Source organism: Equus przewalskii, chromosome 15, assembly GCF_037783145.1.
Source record: "Equus przewalskii isolate Varuska chromosome 15, EquPr2, whole genome shotgun sequence".
Classification (NCBI taxonomy): domain Eukaryota; kingdom Metazoa; phylum Chordata; class Mammalia; order Perissodactyla; family Equidae; genus Equus; species Equus przewalskii.
The window spans coordinates 16,669,083-16,682,271 of NC_091845.1; the positions used below are offsets into that span (position 1 = coordinate 16,669,083).

Genomic DNA, 13,189 nt, shown 5'->3' on the forward strand with positions numbered 1-13,189 from the left:
AGCGTTAGCACTTCTTTAATGTTTACTCAACCTTCTGAGGTCATGACTAACTATCCAGAATAGAGATGATCTGAAAAGATTATTTCCAATGCTAAAATTCTAATAACAAATGCCTCTTGTATTATAACTCTCTAAATTATATATGAAAAAGACGGTAGGGACAATATTTGAACTATATGGATAAAAATATCTAAATAATCTCTCAAGGGTCTTTTAGATCTCATGTACTTATAACACAAGAGAAATTCCCCAAACCTCAACATGACATAGTTGATACACTATTACAGAAACTGTGTTTGCAGATGTCTTATATTTTGAACTTTTAATTACTGTAACTTATTCAAACTGATTTACTATAGTTAAAGGTCTATATCCATTTTTACCAACAGATGCTAAGATATATATTTCCATAAAACCACTGACTAACCTCTTGATATGAATTCCCACTAAAGAATGCTCTGGATTTTCAGTAGATATCATCTTATACTTTCAGTTGTGTACTATAAAAATGTTTCTAAAATATTTTTCTAATTCCTTGTTTTCATTCTTAAATATGTAATCATTTTGAAAAAGAATACAAAGATTATTCACTTTCTTTTTGTCATTATTTATTGAATACCAGTAATTTCTGAATCACAATTCTCCTTAAAATAAACTAACCTGAGTATGTAAAAGTAATAGCTGTTGGTAATATTGCAGACTATCTTACATGGCAAAATACCACCTGGTCTATAGATTATGTGCCAAGTTTGCATGAGAGGCAGAAAGATCGAGCTGCAAAATAATTATAGCAAACAGCCAAATATAAGCCATCCAAAAACGGAAAGAGGCAGAGATGAATTCTGATGACAGATAGCTGGAAAATACATGGAAATATGATAGAAAAATCACATTCTCAATCTACAAGTATTCTACTTAAAAATTAAAATGCAAATATGAAATTCCATAAAGTAGGTATTGAATGCTGTCACTTTACCTGAAAGTGGTATTTCAATGGCTGTGGAGAATTTTAACAGGAAGAAAATTAGAGATATGATTAATCCTCTTCCACTTAATAGCATCTCCATTGCTCTTCAAGAAGGAGGCAATCCAGAAAGAATGAAAATTTAAAATCTCCTTGCACTTTTGGTTTCAAGTTGAGGAGAACGTGGTTAACCTGGAAACTCAAAACACAAACAGAATAACATACTCTAAGTTTATATATTCTAAAAAATACCAACATAATGAAAATTAAATACGTTTTTCTGTTGGCGTTAATTTTCCTCTTTATGAAACTGTTCTCTAATAACTCCACATAAATGTAACTAGTTTTTTCTCTTTATTTTTAAGGGACAGTTGATATATGCCATCTTATAAACCATAAACCATTCCAATGAATCGTTATGTTTCAGTCAGAGCAACTTTTACTCGATGGCACTCTAGTACACGCTAACGAGTGTCAGTGGCGATGAGAATAACTTCATTTAGTCCATTTCATTCAAAAGGTGGCTCTTTTTCAATCAACTCTTTATATCAGATATCTAACCCCATTTGAGTCATTTACTAAGCATCACGAATTTAATCTTTGATTTTTCTGGCAAAATAACTTTTCATGTTCAAAGTTTTCACACTAATAGAAGGTAAATATGAGCTATAAGGAGTAGAAGAATGAAGAACAAATGAATAAGGACCAGCCACTTTAAGCAGAAAATAACGGCATCAGTCGCTTTCCACTTAAACAGGTTTATTCACACCAAAGTTTGCAGAAGTAGAATAAAAATTAAAATGTCGATTTTCCTTTACTTTCTCTTAAGCTTTCATTTTTTTTCTGAAACACTGTGATACTAGACTGAAATATTGTTTATAATGTATTCTTAAAAATGAATTTGCTCCCAAATGTGATAATTAGTTTTTCAGGTACATGATTTTCTTTTTCCATAAAAATCAATTACTCTATTTATTCACTTAGAACTAGTGAAAAAAAATTAATTAGTATAGAGTCAGACAAGCCATTAAATTTATATTTAATGCCAAGTATTTTGGCTTTACTTATTTCAACTCAAGTTGCATCAGAAGAGATTATGGACGGGCTTCTTTCACATATGTATACAAGCAGGTCAATTTTAAAGTAATAACTAACACTGCTGTTTTATTTTATAATTTTGAAAGCCTGAAGAGACAGTAATCCTATTTATATTTTAATTTGAAAAAAGTTATACTGATCATAAAGAAAAATAATCCCATCCCCATCTCCAAAATAGGTTGTGAATCTTTGTTCTTGAATCAGAGTAATGACATTACTCTACTGTGATCTCAATTGATCTGTCTGTAAAATGGGAATAGGAAAGAAATTATCCTTGTGTGGTTCAGAATATTTCCTAAAATGACAAATAACTTACATTGGTAATTAAAAATATTTTCAAATGTGACATTATGTTAATTGACACCCACCTTCCTGATCAAATGAATTATTCCAAGCAACAAAATAAAATGTGGAAAAAATTGCTTTCATTATAAAAAGCAGAACATTGCCTAACTATAAAAACTGAGTTCTACATATTTGTACAAAGTTGGGGGACACTGAACCATTTAGCTATTTATAAGATGTAAAGTTAGGAGAAAATATTAATGCCTTGTCCTTTGAATTTCCCTTTTCTTTCTCTCTTCTGAAACACTTTGATAATAATCTAAATTCATTATCTATAGTTATATGTTACTCTTTATCTGCAATCTACTATTTAATATTCTGTTCCATTAATATGCAGTGATGATTTCTTTAAGGGTATCTCATGTATTTGTTTAATGAGCTGTCCTCTATTTGTAAGGAGAAACGCTTTCAAAACCATGATGCTGTTAGGAGACCACATTTCCAGATTAATCTATCATCCTACCCTGATATAGCAAATAAAAGTACTAGACAGTTGAATAAGTGAGAACAGGCTCAATTTCAATTAATCTCCTGATTTAGGCTAGTCAGCTCAGTGGTCCCTAATTGTCATAGTAAAATAGCTTGTAGATACTAATTGTTCAATAGTGATGATCTGACTTTTGGAACTTTAATAGTTTTAACTACAGAGTCTTGATCCAAGAAATTCTCACCCATCAAAGGATGCCACATTGAACCCTGGCTGAAAATGAGACTATAAATTAAGAGATATAACAAACACTGGTGATACCATCAGTTTACAAAATATGAATAATGGTTAATTCTACTGCTGACCTTTTCTGCTGCAGAAATTAACTTCAATTTACCTGAGACTTATACGTTAAGAGGCTGTTACATAAAAGTTATTGGAAGTTAAAATGTGAACCCCTGCAAGCAAGACTCCATTATATGATGACAACAGACGGAAAATAGCTTTCAGATTGAAAAGGGTGAGTCAGTCATAATTTCATTGTCAGAATGTATAAAGGGCATACTGTTTAGTAATTATGTTTTGCAATAGAAAGATAGCAATAAAATTATATTCCCATTTATCTTTCTTCAAAGAATATGAGTTTAATGCCTCACACCAGACCTCAAAGATATAAGCACTTATTGAAATTCAGGATGGAGCTGACACTAAGACAAGAACAAAATATACTAACATATTTTTGAGGCCTAGTCACATAAAGCTGATGTCTGATTGCTTAATGCTAATGACATAATTCAAACTCAAATAGAATCAATGAATTTTCATGATCAGGACAAACTGGGTTAAATCTTCCTACTATCCTAGCTCATCCTTGGAAAGAAAATCCTCCTTGACACCTAACTCAAAAGGAAATAGATGTCTTAGTGTCATTAACAATTGAGGCTTCCTGAGTACCTCAGCTTCTATAGTACGAACAGTGTGATACAGATTAACAACACACTGGCTTCGAGACAGAAAGAGAAAAATGGACAGGTGTGCATACCACATGGGACTACTCCTAATACAACAATACGAAAATAAACCTCTTTGTTTCTCTAAAACAATAGCCTCTAACATACATACATCATCAATATTATAAATTGACCTCATAGATCCCTCTGATGTTCTTAACTGGGTTCTACTGGGGTAAATCTAGAAACAATTTACTCTCTTCACTTAAATTCATCTTCTGCTTTAAGAAACGGAAAAGAGAGTTGGCTTAACCTTTGTCCATTCTACCTGACTTCCCAAATAAATGCAAAGCTATTGTGGCCTGCTGACCAGTTAACAGAAGAGAGTGATGTGTACTGCATAAGATTATGGAAAATGGAGTCAGTATATAATGAGTTCAAAGCCATCACTTACTAACTATCCAACCTCTCACCCATCTCTACAAATGAATGTAAGAGTTGCTGCCCTATAGCACACTTACGAGGGTTAAGTGAGGTAATGTATGTTTGGCACAGAATAACAAATGAAATTTACTACTAGTAGTGACAGTGATGGTATTTTTGTTGTTGGTGGTAATTAGGATATAGCCTCTAGTAATAATATTCCGATCAAAAGAGTATGGTTAACTTGTATGGCTTCTATTAGAGTTACTAAATTGTAACAACTTAATAAATAAAAGACTATTCACTAAAGTACTTAGTAGTAAAATTGTATTAATTGATTAAAATACTCTAAAAAAGAAAAAAAGGTGGGGTGGGGGGAGTGTGGTAGATTGTTCACAGAAAGTCTTCAATTCCTCTTCCCTCGTATCCACATGCTTTGCAGTATGACTTTACTGGTCCTCCCAACGAGAAGCTATTTCCTCATGTCTTGAATCTGGCCAGTCTTTGATCAATAGAATGAGTTTGAGCTTAGGACTCAATCAGACTTGCAGGTTTTTATTCTCTCTTTGGAAACCCTGTGCAAGTCTAGAGGGCACTAGCCTGCTAGAAGTTGAGAAACGATGTCCCGTCACCCTCTGTAATCTTGGTCAACAGCCAGCCAGCCACCAAATGTGAAAGGTCACCATCCTAGACGAGCCAGCCCCAGATCACCTGCCTGCTGAACACAGATGCATGAGCCAGCCTGGTCAGCAGCAGTCCGGACTGGCTAAGGTCAGTAGAATCACCTGACAGAGTTCAGGACATACTATCTCAAAATACAGCACCTTGGGGAAACAATAGAAAGAATAAATGAATGGGACTTTATCAGACTAAAGAGTTTCTTCAAGGCAAGGGAAAACAGGATTGAAACAAAAAAACAACCCACTAATTGGGAAAAAAATATTTGCAAGTCATATATCCAACAAAGGGTTAATCTTCATAATATGTAAAGAACTCACAGAACTCAACAACAAAAAATCAAACAACCCCATCAAAAAATGTGCAGGAGACATGAACAGACATGTTCAAAGAAAGAAAGAAAGAAAGAAAGAAAGAAAGAAAGAAAGAATCTTCTTTCTCCAAAGAAGATATACGGATGGCCAATAGGCACATGAAAAGATGTTCATCATCACTGATCGTCAGGGAAATGCAAATCAAAACTACACTAAGATATCACCTTATACCCATTAGAATGGCAAAAATAACCAAAACAAAAAGTAACAAATGTTGGAGAGGCTGTGGAGAAAAAGGAACCCTCATACACTGCCGGTGGGAATGGATACTGGTGCAGCCACTATGGAAAATAGTACGGAGATTTTTCAAAAGATTAAAAGTAGAGATACCATATGACCCAGCCATCCCACTGCTGGGTGTCTATCCAAAGAACTTGAAGTCAGCGATTCCAAAAGTCCCATGCACCCCTATGTTCATTGCAGCATTAATTACAATAGCCAAGACGTGGAAGCAACTTAAGTGCCCATCAACTGATGATTGGATAAAGAAGATATGGTATATATATTACAATGGAATACTACTCAGTCATAAAAAAGAACAAAATCATCCCATTCGCAACAACGTGGATGGACCTTGAAGGAATTATGTTAAGTGAAATAAGCCAGATAGAGAAAGACAATCTCTGTACGATGTGACTCACACGTAGAAGTTAAACATGTAGACAAAGAGAACAGAATAGTGGCTACCAGGGGAAGAGGGGGTATGGGGGGCACAAAGGTGAAGTGGTGCACCTACAACATGACTGACAAACAATAATGTACGACTGAAATTTTACAAGGTTGTAAACTATCATAAACTCCATAAAAATTAAAAAAAAATACAGCACCTTGGCATATTGAATATTTTAAGGCGAAGGAATTTTACAAATGGCAGATGTGGGAAAAACTCTTTGATCTTCCCCTGAAGCAAGTCATAAAACGCTCATGTAAGAGGTTTTCCTCCTATCCATGCAAGAAGAGGAGCTTCCTTATCTGCGAAGATGGAGGGACGATTTACAGAATCTAAACAAATAGACCTTGCCAAGCTTCTCACAGGTTACTACACTTAGCTCAGACCCCTTTTGTTCTACTGCATTTTTCCATGACTTTTCACTCCTCATCAAACCTAGCATAAAAATGCTTCAGGTTTTCATTTCTTCATGAAGGCTCCTGTATCACATAAAACTTACATTAAATAAATTTCCAAGCTTTTCTCCTGTTAATCTGCTGTTTGTTACAGAGACCCAGCCTAGAAGGGTAGAAGGAAAAAAGATATTTTTCCCTCCCCTGCACATCTGACGAAACAGTAGAATTAGGGATAATAGTAAATGTTTCCTGTATTAAATCAATCTGTTTTGGCGTTGTTTGCAAAGCAGAAATAACCAATTGATGCAGAGAGGACAGAATAAAACAATTGATAAAATATTGATAATTGTTGAAGCTGTGCAATCAATATATATATATATGGAGGTTCTTTACACTAATCTATTTTAGGGTATAATTTAACATTTCCATAATACAGACATGTTTAATGTCTATTCAGTGTATGGAAATAAAAAACAAGCCTAAAATATTCCAACAGCAGTAAGGAGATTCCGTTAGGCAAAAGGTGGGCAAAGTCATGAGAATACCTATTGCCATACTTTTAAAACAAACAAAAAGGACAGAAAGACTCCCTTATGGCTACTGTGTTATCCAGCCTCTTCTGTGTGAACCAGATTCAGAAAATTTGGGGTCCCTTTGAACATAAATGTATGTATTCACTAAAACAAGGATTTAATTTAACACAATGTTTGCCCCTTATTGCTTTATAGGTCCAAATAAGTAAAATATAAGCCCAATTTATAGTAATTATTTAATTCTGAGTAGCTGATAGTATATCCTCTGGATGTCTTTTGATAGTTCTTTCATGCTTTGATCCTTAATTCACCGATTTTGCATTACGTTTCCATTGGAGTCCGCTTTAAATTTCAATAATAAAGTACAGAAAGGCAAAAAGGGATAAAATGGGTTAAAATTACATTGTCACTTTGGACTATTATGCATATATATCCCACCCTTCTAAACTGAACAGAAACACAAAGCATTTTAAAATCAGTTTAAAGGTCTCCAGCTATTAATACATTCTGAACAATAAACATTCCCTAATAACCACTTTTTTTTTATACTTAACAGTAATGGTGTCGTATTTACTCAAAACCTTTGACACTAAGGTTCTCTAATTGTCCTGTTGAATTGTAAACACTTCTTTTTTCCTGTGGGCAAATAATATAACACAAATTTATATGCCTGAATTTCAAAATAAAGAGATTTCTACTTTATTCTAAAAGGAACAGAATCTGACCAGTGTAGTGAATGGATCAAAAGCAACTAAGAAAAACAGCTAGTTTGGGACAATTTTACCTTAGTGATATTATTCACATCCTTGGCATTTTCTGTCAATAATTATTCATAAATACGTTCAAGTCAAATTTCTAAAAAGAAACTCTAACAAGGAAAGTCCAAAGAAAAAAGCACCTCTGGTGATCACTATTTTTAAAACGCTTATTTCTTTGGCTGCAGTTACACAAAGCAGCCATGTCAGCGACAGTCCATCTGCCATTTCTAAAGAAGGCACGGAATGTAAACAGCTAAAAGAAGTGCTGTGTTGACATTCCTCTTCACTAAGAAACAGCATTAAGTTGTCTCAGCCGCCATGAATTCTAGAGATCAGAATTAACTTCGAGCATGATAATCATTAAACAACATTTTTCTACTCAGGAAGCTTGAAATAGATCAGCAACTTTTATTATCGTCAGCAGGAATGGAGATACTATAACACTGGCGTCCAAATTGTAGTTTTAAAAATAACTCAGTGGATTTGTATAACAGTCTAGGACAGTGATATAAGTTGGAATTGTGGAAATTTTATGGTTTTTTCCACACAATAAGGGCTTAAGAATCACTGAGCTGCAACAAGCAAGTGTCTTTCATAAGGTCATTTGACATTTTCATGATGAGTTGGATGTCACCTTCACTTCCTTCTGACCTCAAGTGTCCCTTTATGAAATTCCTTTTTATGCAACCGTCAGGCTATTCCCCTGATTCAGGAATTAGGTCTTAAGGGGAAGAAGTCCAGCATATTTCCATATTTCCATAAGCCTGAAGTATGATCTGAATCACTTAACACCTTGAAACTGGGAAAGGATAAACACAAAGAAAATTAAAAGCCTTGTTAACTCGCCTGCTTAGCTAAGACCATAAATCAATTTACAAGTATCATAAACACGGTAATCCTGAAATAACTGTTAATGGCTTTTCACTCTGAAAACAAAAGCAGTATTGCACATTATGGCCATCTCCATTCAAACTCTTTCATGTCACTGAAGTGACAAGACAAAAGAATTGCTTAGAGTGTTAATTCATCCTCCCAGCAGAAGATCAAAGAAATGTAAATTTTATTATAAGCAAATTGATTTTATTGGAAAAATGTCAGCTTTAATTAATAATTATGTTGGCTAAACTAATATCATTAATATACCATTTATTAATTAAATAGCAATATACTGTGGTTGAGCTCTGACAGGAATATAACTTAATCAATCTTCCTTTTGTTTTGGTTTTCCCCTTTGTTTACCTGTGCATCCAAAATTCTTACCAAGTAGTATGCTATAAAGACATCTAATTCAAATACTTTCATAATAGAGGAAAAGGAAGAAAAAGTACCAAAAATCAAGATCATTTTACTGCAGGGATGGAGAAAATGATCTTACATCCCGACACATAAGTCGTTCTGAGTAATTTCTCACAAAACACCTTAAATACCAGTGATGATCATCTTGGGGATTTTCTTTTAAATCGAGGTACATAGAAGTACTAAAATACACAAAACTTAGCTGTGTAGTTCAGTGAATTTTTACATAAGTATAAATCCATATAACCACTTCTCAAACCGTTAAAGAGTTTTAGTCACCAAAAGCATTCCACTATCTTCTTTCCTAGAGGATTTTAGATGGCCATTCAAAAGAGAGCAAAACTTGTTTGTATTCCTCTAGCCTACTGGATTCCAACCAGGCTGGTATCTCTCCCCTGGGGGATGTTTGTATTATGTGGGGGTCAGTTTTGGATGTCACAATGACTGGGGAGAGCTATTGGCATTTAGTGTGTAGGAATCATGGATCCTAAATGACCTGCAGTGCTCAACACAGTCCTGCACAATGAAAAATTACCCTGCCTGAAAAGTGCCCCTACCTTCACTGTGAGATACACTGGTGTTTAGCGTGCTTGGTGAAAAGAAGGTTATGTGGTCAATGAACTGGGGACATGCTATATGCACTGCTATATGTACCTCTGAAAATTTTCAATGCACATTAGCATATAAAGGCTAATAATCTGATTTTGCTTAATCTAGGACTTCACAAACTTACTTGACTATGAAAATCTGTGTATCTCTGTGTGTATAATTTTTATCAAAATCCACACATGGAAGAAACTGCTTTATGAACCATCACCAACAAATGATAACTGCTAACAAAAAGATATCAATACTAATAATAGCTATCAGCCTGTAACCTTTATTGAACAATTTTTATGTGTCATAATTGCTTTTCCATATAAACAACTCACTTAATTCTCATAACATCTTCATGATGTAGATATAATATTACAATAATGATGTGGAAGGGGAAGACAATATGCCACCCCAATATATGCTTCTTTGGCATAAGGTTTATTTTGAGCTGATTATATTCAAGAAACAGAGACACAGGAAAAGCTTTGAAAACTTAGTAGAAGTTACCCTCTGTAAGAGACATTTACATTTGCTACAGAAAATTTCCATTTGTATGGATGTCTCCCTCTCTGTTCCAGGAAGAGAAGTATGACTCAAATGCTAAAAATGCTCATCAGTAGAGAAGGCAATGACTTAAATCTGCCTAAAAACCTTACTTTGTTTACTGTGCTTTTCCCAGTCACCGTCCATAACTGCCACCCCTCCCCTAATATCTTCTTCTGTCTTTAGCTGGAGATGTTATTTAAGGTGGTGGCTTGGGCCATTTCAGGAGTTACTCAGTTTTCCTGCATATCTCTCATGTACACAGGAGTTATACATGTTACTAAACTTTTGCTTTTCCCTTGTTAATCTGTCTTTTTTATTACAGGAGGGTCTCAATCAAGAACCTAGAAGGTAGAGGGAAAATTATTTTTCCTCCCCCACAGTTTGGCAACTGGACCTGCTAAGACACCATATTCACTCTAGAGCCTGCAAATGGGATCCTGGAAAACTGGCAGAAGTGGCGAAAGGTAAGAATTCTTACCACTCAGCTCTCCTGGATCCCACTCTGTAATGCCCCACCAAGAAAGGAAGGTAAAAATTTCACCATGTCTCCTCCTTTCCAAATTTAGATTAGCAGGAGAAAATAAGTGTGTGAAAATTAGTTGCTTAGGTATGGCAACTTTGGTAACGATTTTTGTTATGAATACTCCTGTTTTCTGTTGATCCTCTTCCTCCCAGAGATGGTCATTGTTTTCTTTTGTCTCTGTGTTTTGTGTCATCTGTTATAAAAGGAAAAACACAGGTCTGATGAGGTCTTCCTTTCATCTTGTTCTGTGTCTTGGCGGCTTGGCTTTGTGACTAGTGGGAATATTCTCTCTGGTCTCTGCCAGCCAGAGGATGCATGTACTGACATGCATCTGGCACACAAACAGGCTGTGGATCCAAGATGAAGTATTCACTTTGTCTGACTATGCCAGCTTTCAGGGGAGTTTGTCATAAGTGCTCCCAGTTCATAAGAAGCCTTTGTCATTTCAACCTTCATTGTGTCATTCTTGCTAGAAAAGTCCCATTCCAGTAGTTCCTGCCCCATGTCACAGATTAGCAGGTCTGTGACTGGAGGTGTCTCAGGTTCTCATGGGAAACCAGAGACACCATATTCACTACATCATTCTTACCACCTGTAACAATGAAGGTCTTTACTTTCTTAGGCTAACCTTGAGAGTGAACTTTCTGGATCTTTTGAAGGCTACATGTTTTGCATTCTCTTTGGGGAGGCCCCTGGTGTCCATGATTAAGCCATAAAAGGCTTATTGGTTTGAGTTGCTATTGAGATTAATATAATATCCTACTTGTCAATGGCCAGATGATGGATCCTTTGAACTGGAAAAACATCTATATTTGAAAAAAACTTTTTCAGAGAGCTCTAATCCTAAATAATTTTCTTACTGGCACATATGGAGAGATTAAATGGAAAAGAGGAGTATGGTGGCTAGCCTTCAGGGCTCCTTTACCAAAATGAAATTATAAAACTCTTTTTACCTCCAGTTTCAGAAGATCCTATCAAATTTAGGAACGAATTAGAAGGAACAGGAAACATTCACAACCCCACTCACAGAGACCTTGACTGGCTGCTGAGGGATATTCCTCCCACACATAATTATACTGTAGTTAACAGACAAGACAGATGACCCCTGTGGAAAATGCCCCCCTTCACAGAGAAAACAGATTACCAGAATTTCTCCCAGGCTTTTCAAAAGATGATCAGGAAATGGATCAGCTGGCAGCTGATATTCAGAGGCTGATAGAAGCAGTAATAGAGGCTTTCTCCCTAAGGTGAATTGGTCTTAGTTTGAATTGTGCACTCAAAGAAGAGCATTCAAAGGCCTTTGTTGAAAGCCTCATACAGACTGTTTAAAGGCATGCTGCATTAAAACCTAAAGCTCTAGGGGCAGGTCCCATGCCCGAGTGGTTAAGTTTGCATGCTCTGCTTTGGCAGCCTGAGGTTCACCAGCTCTGATCCTGGATGCAGGCTTATGCACTGCTTATCAAGCCATGCTGGGGTGGCATTCCACATAGAAGAACTAGAATGACCTACAACTAGGATATACAACTATGTACTGGGGCTCTGAGGAGAAAAGAAAAAAGAAAAAGAAAAAGAAGATTGGCCACAGATGTTAGCTTAGGACCAATCTTCCTCACTAAAAAAGAAATAAAACCTAGAGCTCTAAAACATAAGAATCTTTTGATTTTCTTATTGGTTAGAATGGAAATCTTCTCCCTGATATAAAGAAGCAAATTTGGTTGTATGGACAGGTCAGCTCCTTGATGTTCAGGTTGCAATCCAGTTCTTTGGGGAATGGGAAATAACTACCTTTTTCTTGCAAATCTTGGTAAAACCAGACTTGCAGCTCCAGAATCCATTTAAAGTCCATCACCTATCCCTTTTACCATCTCCAAGCCCCCACTATTCATCTCAAAATGCTTGTAGATATGGGAAAAGATTGAGACATTGGAAATCAAGCTGTCCTACAATTAAGGAAAACAAAGAAAAAGTTAAGTAGTAAGAACCCTAGGCCTCTGATATTAGACAAACATATTCCAAAACTCCTTGAAGAAAACTTAGACACTTTCTCTTCTTTTGTGATATAGATTTGCTAAGTCATCTTCTCTAGGAACTAAGAGCCATTTTTCAAAATGCAAACTTTAGGACAATGACTCTCATCAGGAATAACAAAAAAAGCTACTTGGAAATTGGGCAAGAGAAACCTTAAGTATCTTCTCCACAATTATTATTAAAAAAAACTTTAGCCATCTGAGCAGGTACACTTAACTTTTTGCAACTGCCAGAAATAAAATTTGTATCCACCTGATCTTTTATAAACTAGTGGGTTTTATATTATTGTACTTGACTCATGGCTAAACTTTTATGATGACAGCTATAAGGTCTCTGTTTGCATCTGTCTGTATGCTCACAGGTGTCTATATATGTACCTTGTAGATGTGCAACATTTTTCAACCTCCAGATGGTATTTCCAAAATTAATTTTTAAAAGAGCTATATTTAATTGACTTAAAATAAGTGCTTACAGGAATTAAGTATTTCTAAACTCAGAAATATAGAAACGAATCCAAATGCTTTCCAAGTTAACATGATCTGAGATAATCTTTGGTAACTAATAGCCAGGTTAAATTTGTTGGT

The 13,189-nt window shown here is 35.4% G+C and overlaps 1 protein-coding gene across 26 annotated transcripts in view; it reads right to left on the bottom strand.

Moving 5' to 3' along the window:
• CHL1 (cell adhesion molecule L1 like) overlaps positions 1-13,189 on the bottom strand; it is a 211,558-nt gene that overhangs the window by 81,896 nt on the left and 116,473 nt on the right. For 14 of the 26 annotated variants that reach the window (XM_070576745.1, XM_070576759.1, XM_070576752.1 and 11 more), the window contains exon 2: positions 977-1,163. In XM_070576745.1, coding sequence (XP_070432846.1) covers positions 977-1,067 — 91 coding nt within the window. In that variant the 5' untranslated portion in view covers positions 1,068-1,163. The remainder of the gene's footprint in view (positions 1-976; positions 1,164-13,189) is intronic. The other 12 variants (XM_070576746.1, XM_070576762.1, XM_070576754.1 and 9 more) reach the window with 1 other exon arrangement.